Source organism: Trachemys scripta, chromosome 22 (genome assembly GCF_013100865.1).
Source record: "Trachemys scripta elegans isolate TJP31775 chromosome 22, CAS_Tse_1.0, whole genome shotgun sequence".
Lineage (NCBI taxonomy): Eukaryota > Metazoa > Chordata > Testudines > Emydidae > Trachemys > Trachemys scripta.
The window spans coordinates 14,646,439-14,663,022 of NC_048319.1; the positions used below are offsets into that span (position 1 = coordinate 14,646,439).

The window sequence follows — 16,584 nt, forward strand, 5'->3', positions numbered from 1 at the left end:
CTGGGCAGAGGTCCATCCTGTGACTGTCTCAGTGGTGCTGGGCTGGGGATGCCACACAGCTCTCTCCCAGACAGTGCGTGGGCCTGGCTCTCAGCTTGCCTCGAGCTGTCCGGAGGGCAGTGCATTACCTGGTGCCCCTCAGTCCCGTTGATGCTGCGGCGCTGACGGCCCCGCTTGGGGTAGCCATTTATCTTACACTCGTAGCAGGTCTCAGGGGAGAGCAGGTTCTCCTCATCCTCCTCTGGAGGGGCAGGCAGATAGGAGCCTTTGCCGAAGCCGAGTCCAGAAATACAGTGCCTGGGGCCAGAGGAGTAAACAGTGGGACAGGATTCACCCAGAAGCCCCATAACACATGGTGCTCCCCAGTGCCAAGGCCTGTGAAGTGGGACCGGGCACACACCCAGGGCTGTGCCTGCGTCTGCCAGGTGGTGGGTGGGGTGTGCAGTGCGCAGCACAGTGTATGCTGCAACAAGGATCCTGGGCTTCAGTGAGGAAAGGGTTAACGGGATGTGCTCCCCTCTGCTGGGGCACTCAGATGGGGTACACAGACACAGAACCCCATCCTGGGCAGCACTGGAAGGACCCAGGCAAGCATCCGGGTATGTGTGTTTGCACATGTGTGCAGCTGTGCATGACCGAGCATGCTTGGGAGCGTGAGCGCACATGGGTGTCCCTGCATGAGCATGCACCTGGGAGTGTGAGCGCACAGGTGGGTGTGTCTGTGGGACTGTACAGACACTCACAGGATACGTCTGAGCTCAGACTGCCGCGGGGCAGGGTGCTCCGGCACAGAGCTAGCGTGAGCCCGGGTGTCAGCACCTGCCAAGGTAACGGAGCAGCCCCATCTGCTCACCCTTGTCCAGCTCGGAAGTATCCCCCAGGGCAGCCGCACAGGTAGCCCCCATCAGTGTTGGAGCAGCCGTAGCTGCAGGGGCTGCCGCCGGCCGAGCACTCGTCCACATCCTGGCACCCGCCGAAGGCCTGGTCGAAGTCGAAGCCGGACGGACAGACGCACTTGAAGCTGCCCAGAGTGTTGTAGCAGGAGGCGGAGCCGCAGGCGGAGGGGCTGGAGCACTCATTTTCATCTGGAACCAGGACAGAGCAAAGGGCTCAGCTCCTGGAGCCCAGCAGAAGGGGACGGCTGTGGGTGGGAGCAGTAGCGTAGCAAGCGGGGTGCAGAGGAAGCAGCCCCTTCCCCTCAGCACACTTTGCAAAAGCGGCTGGAGGAGCGAGGGGGGGGGCGCGGCCGGAGAAGTGAGGGCACAGGCTGGCTGTGGCCCGGCAGCCGTGGCCAGAGGAGCGAGGGAGGGGGGCGCAGGCTGGCAGCGGCCGGAGGAGGGGGGGGGGGGGGGGGAGGACACACAGCATGGCGGCCAGGCAGCCACAGCCGGAGGAGCCATGAGCGGGGAGGGGTGGTGTGGCTGGAGGAGCCAGCCAAGGGGGGTTGGGGGGTGGAGCGGCCGGAGGAGGAGCCGGGGGCGTAGCCAGAGGAGGAGCCAAGGGGGGCGCCTTTTTTAGGTTTGCTCTCCCTCCTCTTAAAAGCTGGCTACGCCACTGGGTGGGAGACCCTGCTAACGTCATTGCTCCAGCTCCCCGCTGCCTCCATCCTCTGCCAGTGAGATTAACGAGCCCCCGGCTGAGCCCCTTGGCCAAACACCGGCAGCTGGGCTCCCTGCACCAGCTCTTCAGCCACCAGGAAAAGGAGGAGGTGAAGGACAGGGGGCCTAGCCCCTCCCTTAGGTGCCTAACGGGCTGATCTGCTGTCAGGAATGTGGAGCAGTGTAGCGGGGTGGTCCCCCTGCCCCTGCCTGGAAGGGCTTAAAGCAGCCCGGGACAGGGCTGTGGCAGAGAAAAGCTGGGCTGATGGGGAGAGCAGCCACAGCTGTAACCAGTGCAATCAGGGCCCAGCTGGCCCTTATAAGAGGGCTGGGGCCTGGCTGCAGGGAGGTGAGATCTGGTGCCTAAGTACCTGGAGTGGAGTAGGGCTGGGGGAAGGCTAAGGGAGCTGGGGAGCTCTGGCCTGAAACCCCCCCCAGCTGTGGCCTAGTGGAAGGCCAGTTAGGTATTGGGGTGCAGGGGGCAGCCCATGGGTAGGCAGAGGCAGCAGGTCCAAACCCCCCTTGCCTAGGATAAATGGCTTTTACACTGCAGTCTGCCCCAGTGAGCGGGAGCTAGATGGTGACTGGCAGTAGCCCACGACTGAGGCAAGGTGGGGATAGAGGGTTGGGGGTTCCCCTGGGTGGGGAGACCCTGAGACTGCAGAGGTATTGCCGGGGGCAGCACCCCAAAGACAAGGGGCACTGGGTCCTGGGAGGGACATGGGGCTCAGCGGCAAGCAGGACACCGGCTTGCAGAGAGCGCTCCGGAGCTGGAAAAAGAGCTAATTCCCAGGACACCAGCAGGAGGCGCCGCAGGGGTGAGTCCTGCCCTGTTACGAGCAGCCAGACCCTCTGCTGGCATGTGGGGTGGGAGCAGCAGGAACTCAGCCCCTCCGCAGAGATGGAGTTCAGCCCCTAGCTTTAGGCGGCTGTGCTGGCAGACTCTGGCCCAGCGTGGGCCTGCGTACCCCACACAGAGCATTTGTCTCTCCTCTCCCCGAGGGCGGCCTAGTGCCCAGCACAGGGTCTGCAGTGAACCCAAGGTCCTTGGGTTAATGACAAATACAGGGAAATTGCTGACCTGCCAGAGGTGGAGCAAGGAGTCAGCAGCTCTGCTGGGAGCAGCCTCCCTCCCCTAGCTCGTACGCTGCCCCTCCAACACCCCTAGCCCCACACTCACCCACGCACTGGTTCCACTGGTAATGTTGCACATAGCCCTGAGGACAGCCACAGCGGTAGCCTCCCAGGACGTTCTGACAGCCGTGCTGGCAGCGATGGTTCCCGTCGCACTCATCCACATCTGATGGCACAAACAGCACAGATCGCCCGTCAGACACCCCCCGTCAGCTCCTGCAGCCCAGCAGGAGAGCCCAGTGCGCAGAGCCCGGCAATGCACAGAGACAGACCACCCGTCAGCTCTGGCTCTCTGGTAGCTAGGGTGACCAGACAGCAAGTGTGGAAAAATCGGGACTGGGGGGTAATAGGAGCCTATATAAGAAAAAGACTCAAAATTCGGGACTGTCCCTATAAAATCAGGACATCTGGTCACCCTACTGGTAGCAGAGCCCAGAGAAAAGCAATGCACGGACACAGAGACCTACCTGCCAGATGCCTCCCAGCAGCTCTTTCTGGCAGGAGAGCCCAGCAGGCAGCAATCCACGGACACAGAGCACTCGTCAGATGCCTCCTGTCAGCTCCTGCAGCCCAGTGTGCAGAGCCCAGTGTGCAGAGCCCAGAGACCGGCAATGCACAGACACAGAGCACCTGTCAGATGCCGCCCAGCAGCTCCTGCAGCCTGGCAGCAGAGCCCGGAGACCAGCAATGCACGGACACAGAGCACCTGCCTGAAGGGGCTCTCAGGAGGGCTCAAACAATGGGACCAGCTTCCCTGGCTGCATCCACGCCAGATCCCTGGTCACTAACGACTCTGACGTTAAAGCAGTTGTGGCAAAGTCATGATCTGCCTTTGTGATTTAGGGCCTGAATCCTGGCGCCTTTGCTGCTCACCCCTTCCTGCCCAACAGGGACAGCCAGCAGATCTGGTGCCTAAGGCCCAGCCCTATTGCTGTGCCCCCATGCTGTGGGCCCACCCTCCTTGGGAGACAGGGACATGGGCAACTACACAAGAGCTGTCTGGTGAAGTCCTGCCACTGCTCCTCTCTGGGCAGACTGGGCTCCCTCTGACTTGCTGTCCTGGAGGAGGGAGGGCTCATCCCCCCCCAGCCCAGCAGAGGACTCGGCCCCTGCCAGCACCACGATGGGGCGGTGGGGCAGTGAGAGTCAGACTCTAATCCCACGCTTGGTCCCAGGGGTTAGTGAGGATTGAGCCAGGGCAGGAGTGGACTGTCTCTGTCGCGGGCCCTGAGCCCCTGGCATCCCCTCGCTGGCTGCCTTTGGCCATGCTTCAGGGCCCATTGGTCTGTCTTAGTTCACTCTCGAGGCGTTTGTGGCTCTGATGTGCGTCTCCCCTATTCTTGTGGCAGTGAGAAGTGACTGCTTCTCTAGCGGGCATGGGGTTAGTGGCTTTATTGTTGGTTCTTGTTGCCTGGGTTGAATACTGGCTTCTCTTCTCCACTCTCAGATGTGCTCTGTGTGGCAGGTTTTGCCTGGTCCGAGGTCAGGCCCCCTGATTATACACGTACACAGCTCATGCTCCAGGCGCTGTGCCCTGGGCAGCAGCTTGCGCAGCCCATTCTGTGCTGAGTGTATGCAATGCGCTAATACGGCCGTGGCCCGACACGCCCTCTGCTTTGCTTTCCCAGGGCTGCACTATAGAGAGATGTTGCCCTTGTGTCCACCCCTTGTGTTGTGAGTGTCCAGGAGATTCTGGGGTGGGACAGGGCCGCTGGGGTCATCTAGTCCATCCCTTGCACCGGGCAGGGAGATCCCTGCCTCATCTCACCTCGAATCCCTGCCAGGATGCTGATTCCAGCCCATCGCATGACAGACTGTTCCAGTGCTGTGTGATGAAGAGTGCCGTTCAATTACATCACATGAAGGCAGATAACTAAAAAGTGACAGATTTTATATGTGCTTGTACACAAATGCTAGAAGTCTAAATAGTAAGATGGGTGAACTTGAGTGCCTGGTATTAAATGAGGCTATCGATATAATAGGCACTACAGAAACTAGGTGGAACAATGAAAATCGATGGGACACACTAATTCCAGGGTACAGAATATATATGAATGACAGAGTAGGTCATGTGGGTAGGGGAGTGGCACTATGTGTATGGCACATGTCCAGAAAGGGTGATGGATGAATGACCCAAATTCAAGTTATAGGGACATATTACTAGATAATGTTTGTGGTTTTTGGATGTTTACATATATATTGTTCGACGTTAACAGTGTAATCAAACAGTCCCTGTCTATGCTGTATTCTGTTAATTCAGAGATCAAAACGAGATCTTGACATTTAAATGAACTGTAAATATAGTGATAACGTTGTATTGATCTCTCTTTGAAGTATATAGCAGATCACCTACAAATGGTGCAAAACAGGCAATTACCTTATGTTAATCCGTGTAGCTAATTACCGGTGATGCTTAGGAAATAGGTCTATTTCAGAGTCCAGATGATTGCCTATTGTTCAGCTAAGAACTCCAAGCTGTCAAGAGAAGGCCTGGAACTGTATAAAAACCTCTTGGGTCCTGATCCTTTTGATCTCAGATCTGCTGGATGCTTCATGCATGGGAAGCTTATATCATAAGACTGAGATCTCCAGTCCTAACTGGATCACCCTGGATATGACCATTGGACTAATCCTGAAAGAATTCTTTGCAACTACAAAGCTCACCATCTCTACTAAGAATCTGATCTCAGAACTGTACTCATGTCTGTATGTATACTGATCTTTTAACCAATACTCTCTCTTTTCTTTTAAAATAAATTTTAGTTAATAAGAATTGGCTGTAAGATGTATTTGGGTAAGATCTGGAATATTCATTAGCCTGGAAAGTAATGTATCCGATCCTTTGGGATTAGTAGAACTTTCTTATATGGTGAATAAGATTTTCAGTAATCCTCATCATATTAAAGTTGAGTGTCTGGGTGGAAGCCCAAGGCTGGGTTGCTATAAAGGAACTGTGTTTTTGGCTTCTGTGCAACCAGTAAGGTATTGTAGAAGCTGTTTTGTGCTGGCTTGGTAAATCTAAATATGGGGATAACCACCAGCTTTGGGGATTCTCTGCCCCATTATTTACAGTTTGCCCTAATTGAGTAACTTCAAAGTGGGCCCCCCTGGCACCTTGGTCACAATATGCAAGAAAGCATTGAGTCAAATACAGTAACAATCTTAAATGAATCAAACTGTACCACAGAATCTCTCTGGATTAGGGGGTGAAAGTAACTTAAAGGACTTGCTGGTACTCCGGAGTCCTGAGGAGGGGCGTGGCCTCCACCGGAAGAGGCGGGGCCTTTAAATCCCCAGGCCCTTTAAATCAGGATTTAAAGGGCCTGGGGCTAGGGCTGTGATAGCAGCAGCTGGGAGCCCCAAGCCCTTTAAATTACCCCCTGAGCTCCCAGCTGCAGAGGTTGCTGGGAGCCCTGAGGTTCGGGGGCAATTTAAAGGGCCCGGGCTCTAGCTGCTGCTACTGCAGTGGAGTCCCGGGCACTTTAAATTGCCGACGGAGCCCAGGGGCTCCAGCAGCAGGGCCCGGGGCTCCGGCTGCCACTACCCTCCAGGGCCCTTTAAATTGTCTCTGGAGCCCTGGGATAGCGGCGGCAGGGCTCCGGTGGCTATTTAAAGGGCCCGGGATGGTAGAGGCAGCGGGAGCCCCAAACCCTTTCAATAGCCAGCAGAGCCCTGCCGCTGCTACCCCAGGGCTCCAGCAGGCTCCAGGGGCGATTTAAAGGGCCCGGGGCGGTAGCGGCGGCAGGAGCCCTGGGCCCTTTAAATCACCACCCGAGCCCCGCCGCTGCTACCCCAGGGCTCTGGCAGTGGGGTTCTGGCGGCAATTTAAAGGGCCCTGGGCTCCAGCCCTTTAAATTGCTGTCTCAGGAAGCCAGTCCACCCCGGTATGGCGCACCTGCTCTTGCTGGCAGGGGTGGCAGGTTTGTAGAAATTTTGGTGGTGCCCAGAACCTGCCCCTGCCCAAACTCTGCCCCCTCCAACTCCACCCCCCACCTGCCCAAGGCTCTGGGAGGGAGTTTGGGTGGGGAAGAAGGTCTGGGGTGTAGGCCCTGGGCTGGGGCAGGAGACTGGGGGTGCAGGGTGCAGGCTCTGGGAGGGAGTTTGGGGATAAGAGGGGGTGCAGAGGGAAGGCTGTGGGGTGAGGCTGGGGATGGATTTGGGGTGTGGCTGGGGATGAGGGGTTTGGGGTGTGGGAGGGGACTCAGGGCTGAGGCAGAGGGTTGGGGTGCTGGGGGATGAGGGCTCTGGCTGGGGGTGTGGGCTCTGGGGTGGGGCAGGGCTGGGGATGAGTTTGGGGTGCAGGCAGGCTGCCCTGGGACTGAGTCCAGAGAGGAGGACTCTCCCCAGCCCTCTCCCTGCTGGAGCAGCGAGCTCTTGGGTAGGGACCCCCTTCTCCCCCCCGGGCAGCACACTCACCCCCACCACTGTCACTGCATGTGCTCCGAGGGCCCCTCTCAGGTCCAGAAATCCACCTCGCCTCCCCTGTGGTGGGTGCCATGCCGGGGGGCTGCCATCACATGTGCGCCTCCTCCCCTGCTACTGCCCCTCACTGTAGCCTCACTGGTGGTGGGGGATGGGGCTTCCCCTTGCTCAGCGTGGGGAAAGAGCAGTGACTGCGGGCAGGGGTGGCGGCTGTACTGGTGGAGGGTCCCACCGGAAAATGAAAGGGTCTGGGGGGGAAGGGCAGCCTGCCCTGGCAGTAGTGGAGGGGGGCACTAGGTCCCTGTGGCGGCAGTTAATGCAGGCAGGCAGTATGGAGCTTCAGGGGAGATACAAGGAAGGGAGATGCACGGGGGCAGCAAAGGGGGGCCAGCCCACACTCAGGGGAGGCGTGGGGGGCAGCAGTGGGGCCAGGGGGGAGACCCGGCCCTGAACATTCGTGGAGCTGGGCCCCCGGACCCTCAATATTGCTGGAGCCAGGAGGAGGAATCAGAGAGGGGGAGAGTGCTCCATTTTCTTGCTGGTCCTCTGTACCGGCCCGTACTGGCTTACTTTCAACTCTGCTCTGGATAGACATTCCCTGCTTGAATAATAAAAGTATAGCAGTAAGAATATACTGCCGACCACCTGACCAAGATGGTGATGGTGATTGTGAAGTGCTCTGGGAGATTACAGAGGCTATAAAAATAGAAATCTCAGTAATAATGGGGGATCTGGACACATCACCTCAGGACGGGATGCAGAGATAAAGTTTCTTGACACCTTAAATGACTGCTTCTTGGAGCAGTTAGTCTTGGAACCCAAGGGGAGAGGCAATTCTTGAGTTAGCCCTAAGTGGAGCACAGGACCTGGTCCAAGAGGTGACTATAGCTGAACCACTTAGCAACCATAATGTAATTAAATTTAACAGTCCTGTCAGGGACAAAAAAACAAAGAAATCCATCACAGTAGCATTTAATTTCAGAAAGGGCAGAGACAGAAAAAAGAGGAAGCTAGTTAAACAGAAATGAAAAGGAACAGTCACAAGAGTGAAATGCCTGCAAGCTGCATGGCAATTATTTAAAAACACCATAAGAGAGAGACAAATTAAATGTACACCCCAAATTAAAAATATGTAGTAAGAGGACCCAAAAAGTGCCACATGGCTAAACAACAGGGCAAAAGATGCAGATAGAGGCAAAAAAGTTCCCTTTAAAAATTGCAAGTCAGATCCTAGTGAGGAGAATAAACTCTGGCAAATCAAGTATAATCAGGCAGGCTAAAAAAGAATTTGAAGAACAGCCAGCAAAAGACACAAAAATTAACAGCAAAAAATGTATAAGTACATCAGAATCAGGAAGCCTGCCAAACAATCAGTGGGGCCACTGGACAATCAAGGTCTAAAGGAGCACTCAAGGAAGACAAGGCCATTCAAGAGAAGCTAAATGAATTCTTTGCATTGGTCTTCACTGTACAGGATGTGAGGGAGATTCCCACACCTGAGTCATTCGTTTTAGGTAACAAATCTGAGGAACTGTCCCAGACGGAGGTGTCAATAGAGAGAGTTTGGAACAAATTGATAAATTCAACAGTAATCAGTCACCAGGACCAGACAGTATTCACCCAAGAGTTCCAAACGAACTCAAATATAAAATTGCACAATTAGTAAGGTTAAATCAGCCTCTGTACCAGATGACTGGCGGATAGCTGATGTGACCCCAATTTTTAAACAAGGCTCCAAAGGCAATCCTAGAATGGTAAGTCTGAATTCAGTACTAGACAAACTGGTTGAAACTGTAGTCAAGAACAGAATTATCAGACGTGATAGAGCATGATATGTTGGGGAAGAATCAACATGGCTTTTATAAATAAATAGAGATGTCCTATCTCCTAGAACTGGAAGGGACCTTGAAAGGTCATTGAGTCCAACCCCCCACCTTCACTAGCAGGGCCAAGTACTGATTTTGCTACAAATCCCTAAGTGGCCCCCTCAAAGATTGAGCTCACAACCCTGGCTTTAGCAGGCCAATGCTCAATCCACTGAGCTATCCCTCCCCCTGTGACAAGGGGAAATTATGCCTCACCAATCTATTAGAATTCTCTGAGGGTGTTAACAAGCATGTGGATAAGGGGGATCCAGTGAATACAGTGCACTTGGACTTTTAGAAAGCTTTTGACAAAGTCCCTCATCAAAGGCTCTTAAGCAAAGTAAGCCGTCATGGGGTAAGAAGGAAGGTTCTCTCATGGATCAGCAACTGGTTAAAAGATAGGAAACAAAGGGTAGAAATAAATGGTCAGTTTTCTGATTGGAGAGAGGTAAATAGTGGTGTCCCCCAGGGGTTTGTACTGGGAACAGTGGTGTTCAACATATTCATAAATGAACTGGAAAAAGGAGTAGACGATGAGGTGGCAAAATTTGCAGATGATATAACATTACTCAAGATAGTTAAGTCCCAGGCAGACTGCGAAGAGCTACAAAGGTATCTCACAAAACTGGCTGACTGGGCAACAAAATGGCAGATGAAATTCAGAATTGATAAATGCACATTGGAAAACCTAATACCAACTATACATATAAAATGATGGGGTCTAAATTAGCTGTTATCACTCAAGAAAGAGATCTTGGAGTCGTTGTGGATAGTTCTCTGAAAACATCCACTCAATGGGCAGCAACAATCAAAAAATCTAACAGAATGTTGGGAATCATTAAGAAAGGGATAGATAATAAGAAAGAAAATATCAGATTGCCTCTATATAAATCCATGGTATGCCCACATCTTAAATACTGTGTGCAGATGTGGTTGCCCCATCTCGAAAAAGATATATTGGAATTGGAAAAGGTTTCAGAGAAGGGCAACAAAAATGATTAGGGGTATAGAACGGCTTCTGTATGAGGTGAGATTAAAAAGACTTGGAAAAGAGATGACTAAGAGGGGATATGATAAAGAGCTATAAAATCATGACAGGTGTGGAGAAAGTGACTAAGGAAGTGTTATTTATCCCTTCACATAACATAAGAACCAGGGGTCAGCCAATGAAATTAAAAGCCTACAGGTTTAAAACAAACAAAAAGTACCACTTCACACAACACAAAGTCAACCTGTGAAACTCATTGCCAGAGGATGTTGTGGAGGCCAAAAGTATAACAGGGTTCAAAAAAGAACTAGATAAATTCATGGAGGACAGGTCCATCAATGGCTATTAGCCAGGATGGTCAGAGATGCAAGCCTGTGCTCTGGCTTTCCCTAGCCTCTGTTTGCCAGAAGCTGGGACTGAATGACAGGGGATAGATCACTCGATAATTGCCCTGTTCTGTTCATTCCCTTTGAAGCATCTGGCATTGGCCACTGCCGGAAGATAGGACACTGGGTTAGATGGGTCTTATGCTTCATTGAACTCATGGCCAGAAAGAACTGGCCTGACCCTCAGCTTTCATCACCTGAGTCCTGGGCTGCATGGCTACTAGCAGTAATTCCCTGCACCTGCATGCTAATGACAGGCCCAGAGCCAGCTTTTCTCCTGGCTGCAGAGTGATCTCTGCTACCCTCTGGTCACAGGCCAGAGATCGGAGGGTGCCACACTGTGTGCACTGACAAGAATCTGAAAAACCAGGTTAGCCACCACTGGCTGTACTTAGACCTGCTCCAGGAATGACAAGTGGACTCGGAACACTTCCATACAGGGCATGCTTGGAGACAAACACCTACCTTCACAGTTGATACCAGAGCTGTCCAGGGAGAATCCTTTCTGGCATTCACAGTTATAGCTGCCTGGCGTGTTCTGACACTGTCCTTTGGCTCCACACAGCGTGGGCTGGGCTGTACACTCGTTATTGTCTGTAAAACACCAATTGCTTTGTATGGCAGACTGGCCCGGAGCTTGTCAGCTAAAGACCCTTTCCAAGGGAGGTCTCAGCATGTTACCTGCTGCAATAACACGGCGAGGAACAGAGACAACAGACTTGAGGAAAAGAGTGGCAGGAAAGGGGCACAGTTTGCAGCAATTTTCTAAAGAGCAGCAGAAATACACATAGATTCATAGACTTCAAGGTCAGAAGGGACCATTATGATCATCTAGTCTGACTCCTGCACATCACAGGCCATAGAACCTCACCTGCCCACTCCTGCAATAGACCCCTAACCTCTGGCTGAGTCACTGACATCCTCAAATCATGATTAAAGACTTCCAGTTACAGAGAATCCACCATTTACACTAATTTAAATCTAAAAGCGACCTGTGCCCCTGGCTGCAGAGGACGGCGAAACTCCCACCAGGGTCTCTGCCAATCTGACCCGTGGGAAAATTCCTTCCTGACCCCAAACACGGCGATCAGTTCAACCCTGAACATTTTCACAAGACCCAGCAACCAGACACCTGGGAAAGAATTCTCTGCAGTAACTCACAGCCCTCCCCATCTAGTGTCCCATCACCCGGCCATTGGAGATATTTGCTGCTAACAGTTGCAGACTGGCTACATGCCATTGTAGGTACTCATATCATACCATCCACTCCATAAACTTATAAAGCTCATTCTTGAAGCCAGTTAGGTTTTTTGTCCCACACTGCTCCCCTTGGAAGGCTGTTCCAGAACTTCTCTCTTCTGATGGTTAGAAACGTTTGTCTAATTTTAAGCCTAAACTTGTTGATGGCCAGTTTATATCTACTTGTTTTTGTATCCACATTGGAGCTTAACTTAAATAACTCCTCTCCCTTCCTGATCATGCATCCCTCAAATGTATTTATAGAGAGTAATCATATCTCCCCTCAGCCTTTGTTCCTAAGTGCATCACCTTGCATTTTCCACTATTCAATTTCATCCCATTTCCATTACTCCAGTTTTCAAGGTCATCCAGATCTTCTTGTATAATATTCTGGTCCTCCTCCACATAGACAATACCCCCCAACTTTGTGGCATCTGCTAATTTTATTAGCGCATTCCCACTTTTTGTGGCAACGTCGTTAATAAGAATGTTAAAGATTGGTCCCAAGACCGATCCCTGAGGAACTCCACTAATAGCCTCCCTCCAGCCTGAGAGTTCACCTTTCTCTATGACCCCTTTAGCCAGTCTTCCTTTTAACTAGTTCCTTATACACCTTTCAATTTTCATATTAATCCCCATCTTCTCCAATTTAACTAATAATTTTCCATGTGGAACTGTACCAAATGCCTTACTGAAATCCAGATAGGTTAGATCTACTGCATTTCCTTTCTCTAAAAAATCAGTTATCTTCACAAAGAAGGAGATCAAGTTGGTCTGACACAAACTACCTTCTGTAAAACCATGTTGTATGTTATCCCAATTACCATTAACTTCTATGTCCATAACTTCTTTCTCTTTCATAATTTGTTGCAAGACTTTGCATACAGTTGAGGTCAAACTAACAGGCCTATAGTTTCCCGGATAACTTTTTTTCCTTTCTTAAAAAATAGGAACTATATTAGCAATTCTCCAGTCATAAGGTACGACCCCCGAGTTTAGAGATTCATTAAAAATCCTTGCTATTGGGCTTGCAATTTCATGTGTGAATTCCTTTTATATTCTTGGATGGAGATTATTCAGGCCCCCCGATTTAGTCCCATTAAGTTGTTTGAGTTTGAATTCCACCTTGGATGTGGTAATTTCTACTTCCATATCCTAATTTCCATTAATCACCCTGCCACTGTCCCTCAGCTCCTCATTACCCCTATTTAAAACTGAGGCAAAATATCCGTTTAGGTGTTGGGCCATGCCTAGATTATCTTTAATCTCCACCCCATCCTCAGTGTTTAGCGGTCACACTTCTTCTTTCCTTGTTTTTTTTTTATTTATCTGACTATAGAACCTTTTACTATTGGTTTTAATTCCCTTTGCAAGGTCCATTCTGCTTGGCTCTTGGCAGTTCTCACTTTATCCCTACAATTTCTGACCTCCAAGAGATAGCTTTCCTTGCTGATCCATCTCATTTTCCATTCCTTGTAGGCTTTCTGCTTTCTCTTAACCATCTGTTTGAGATGCTTGTTCATCCAGCTTGGTCTGAAACCCTTCCCTATGAATTTTTTCCTGTGGTTGTGATGCAGGTGCCAGATAGTTTCTGCAACTTTGACTTAAAGTAATTCCAAACCTCCTACAGATTCAGATCCCCGAGTTCTTCTATCCAGTCCACTTCCCTTCACTTTTTAAAGTTTGCCCTTTTGAAATCAAGGCCCGTAGTTGCAGATCTATTTTTGTTTAGTCTTCCATTTAGTTTAAACTGAATTAGCTCATGATCACTTGAAACAAGGTTGTTCCCTACAACCAGTTCTTTTGTGAGGTTCTTACTACTCACCAGTACCAAATCTAAAAGGGCTTCACCTCTTGTTGGTTGTCCAGACCCTGCAGTCAGAGCAGGGGGCTGAAAGAAGCATTTCCCTCCAGGCTCCCCAGGGTGCTGCTGGTGGCAACGGTGGGCGGGGGAGTTGCTAGAGCTGGCGTTACTCACCGATGCAGGAGGAGTGGTGCTGAGTGAATCCAGGGGGGCATTTACAGTTGAATCCACCAATGACATTCACACACAGGAACTGGCAGTTGTGCTGCTTGGTGGAGCATTCATCCAAGTCTAAGGCAACAAACACAAGCCCACGTGCCAATAGTTAGCCCTGTCTCGCACTCGTGTTACTATACTGAGCCACACATAGTACAGGGGTCCTCTGAGCCGCTCTGTGCCGGGCAGCCAGGACCGTGCAGAGCCACACTGTCCCAGGGCAGGCCAGAGAGGCAGGAACTGGAGTGGGATTGGCCCTTGTGCAGGGAACACACCTGTGGCAATCTGTGCCTCACACTCGACCCTGCCCTGGTACTTGTGCCCTGGCCCTACTTGCAGAACCATGTATCAAGGCATGTAGAAGACAATGAAATTGTTCACTGCCTCGTGGAAATCTTTTCCACTAGCTGCATGACCCTAGTCTCACACTCCCAGACTCCTGTAGGGCATGCACGCCCCCAGCCAGATGCACCAGATTCCAAGAGCCAGCCACAGCCACTAACACTAACTCTGCCCAGCACACCAGACGCTTGGTTGGCAGCAATAGCTATGGTGCTGAGTGAGAGCTGAGTGTGGCCTGGTGCCCCAGGGATGCAGGCGAGTGCACCTTTGTGTAAGGCACGGGCCCCAGGAGAGCAGACAGTGAAGGGTGAGGTCTAGCTGTCAGCCCCAGGCAGGGCCGGCTCTAGGATTTTTGCCGCCCAAAGCAAAAACAATTTTGGCCGCCCCCCCTTATTTAATTACCCCACCCCCGGCCCCGCCTCAACTCCGCCCCTTCCCCAAATCCCCAGCCCTGCCTCCTCCCCCCAGGCTCTCAAGCCTAGGAGGGACGGGGAGAAGCGGCGCCGCGCCGCGGCCACTCGGGATCTCCCCCCTCCCAGGTTTGAGAGCCTGGGAGGGAGGGCGAGTAGCGGCGCATGAATCAGCTGTTTTGCGCGCCGTGGCAGCAGCAGCGGAGGTGAGCTAGGGCGGCCGGGGCACATTTTTAGGGGCTGCATTCTGGCGCTGGCCATGCCGCCCCAAGCAGCAGCTTGTTTTGCTGGTGCCTAGAGCCGGCCCTGGCCCCAGGGGCTGGAGGGCAACCCAGATGCCGTACAGTTGTAGTAGCTGGCTCAAGAGCTTGCACGCTGTTGGGGAGGCAGCACAGGGCCTGGGAGCTGTTCAGAATATTGCTGAGGAGCCAGGAGAGAGGGTGAAGTCCTGACCCCATTGACGTCAATGGGGCTGGGAGTTCAGCCACACGCACTCCACTGCGTGTCCTTGTGTCACTGCACTTGGGCCCGGAAGCTGAATGACAGCGGAGAGCACGATCTCAGGGACATGGCTCCCCTCAAAGCCAAGCCATGGTTGCGCAACCTGCACTGCAGCACAGGGAGAGGCAGGGCAGGGCCTCTGCTGCCTCCTGTCCTTGGGCCGGTACCTTTGCAGGTCTTTCCGTCTTCCTGGAGGATGTACCCCCTGGGGCAGGAGCACTGGTAGCTGCCCTCCGTGTTCTTGCAGATGAAGTTACATGGCTTAGGAGACTGGTTACACTCATCCAGATCTAGACTCAAGAGAAACAGGACAAGTCAGCAGGAACATGGCTGTGGGCTGAGCTGGGTGATGGCCCATTGGAAACACGAGGACTCTCATCAAATGGAACTTCCTGCTTAACCGGCTGTTTCCTACCTGGGGCCTGGTGACTCAGCCCAGAAGAACAGCCCCTCCCACCGCCCCCCCCCCCGACAACAATGGGCAGTGGCAGTTACTTGGTGCCTGGCACCTTCGAACTACAATTAGTGATGCCTTCCCTTCCCTTTGCCAGGGGAGTGAGACGTGCTCGCAGCGAGTGCCCTGGTGTGAGGGGGGCGTGATAACCTCATACCGAAGGGCCTGACTCAGACAGGCCCAGCCCACTGACACATGGACAGCAGGCTGGGTTTGCAGTGACCAGAGGGCTCATTGTGCCAGGGCTCACGCTAGGCACTTCCCATCTCCTGCTCCATGTAGAAAGCAGGTGACAGAGACTCCTCACCTAGGCACCTTGCTGGGGCATGCTGGGAAGGGACCCCAAGCTGGGAGTGGGGTGGATCAGTGAAAGGGAACTGCAACAGAGTGCCCACTGCAAGTCATGCCCCCTGTGTGCCCAGGGCTCTACAGGTCTCCTCGGTGCTGCAGGACAGCATTGCTGCCATGGCTGTCCCGTTTCCTTCTTGCTGCCATTCTGGGGGCTGGCTTGGATCTAGGAAGGCCTTTGGGTGCTGGCCTCCTAGGACGTCAGCTCAATCAACAGGGCTGGTCAGGGGCACATTGGATAGCAGCCCCTAGATCTGAGTACATGGCTGCTGGTGACAGCATTCTCTGTGGAGGACCTCAGGCTCTTCAATTTATTCCCAGCTGCATGCTTGAGCCTTCAGGACAAAGGACAAGGCTGGGCCAGGGAAGCAGAGAGGTTTGCATTTGGGCAATGCTCTGTGCTTGTGATAAAAGAGGCAAAAACAATGTGTGTGTGTGTGTGCCTGGCATGGAAATGTCAGGGTTAACCAGCGTGTGACCGAGACAGGAACATGGCCCGGAGACTACGGGGTTAACCAGCGTGTGACCGACACAGGAACGTGGCCCGGAGACTACGGGGTTAACCAGCGTGTGACCGAGACAGGAACGTGGCCCAGAGACTACGGCGTTAACCATCGTGTGACCGAGACAGTAACGTGGTCCCGAAACTCCGGGGTTAACCAGCGTCTGACTGAGATAGGAATGTGGCCCGGAGATATGGGGTTAACCAGCGTGTGACCGAGACAGGAACTGGGCAGGTTCTTTGTGTTGGGAGTGTGGGGCAGTGCCCCACGCTGCAGAGGGTTGGGAACAGCCCCTGTAATCCCAGCTGCATGGAAGGCGGACAGGAGAGCCGCAGGGCACAGCCCAGGGGATGCTCTCTGGGCACTGTGAAGGC

General features: G+C 52.8%; 1 protein-coding gene across 1 annotated transcript in view; it reads right to left on the reverse strand.

Moving 5' to 3' along the window:
- FBN3 (fibrillin 3) overlaps window positions 1–16,584 on the reverse strand; it is a 272,873-nt gene that overhangs the window by 4,539 nt on the left and 251,750 nt on the right. Inside the window, 6 exon segments of the mRNA XM_034754983.1 lie at window positions 129–297; window positions 854–1,085; window positions 2,779–2,898; window positions 10,859–10,987; window positions 13,611–13,727; window positions 15,073–15,195. Of these exon segments, the coding sequence (XP_034610874.1) occupies window positions 129–297; window positions 854–1,085; window positions 2,779–2,898; window positions 10,859–10,987; window positions 13,611–13,727; window positions 15,073–15,195 (890 nt within the window).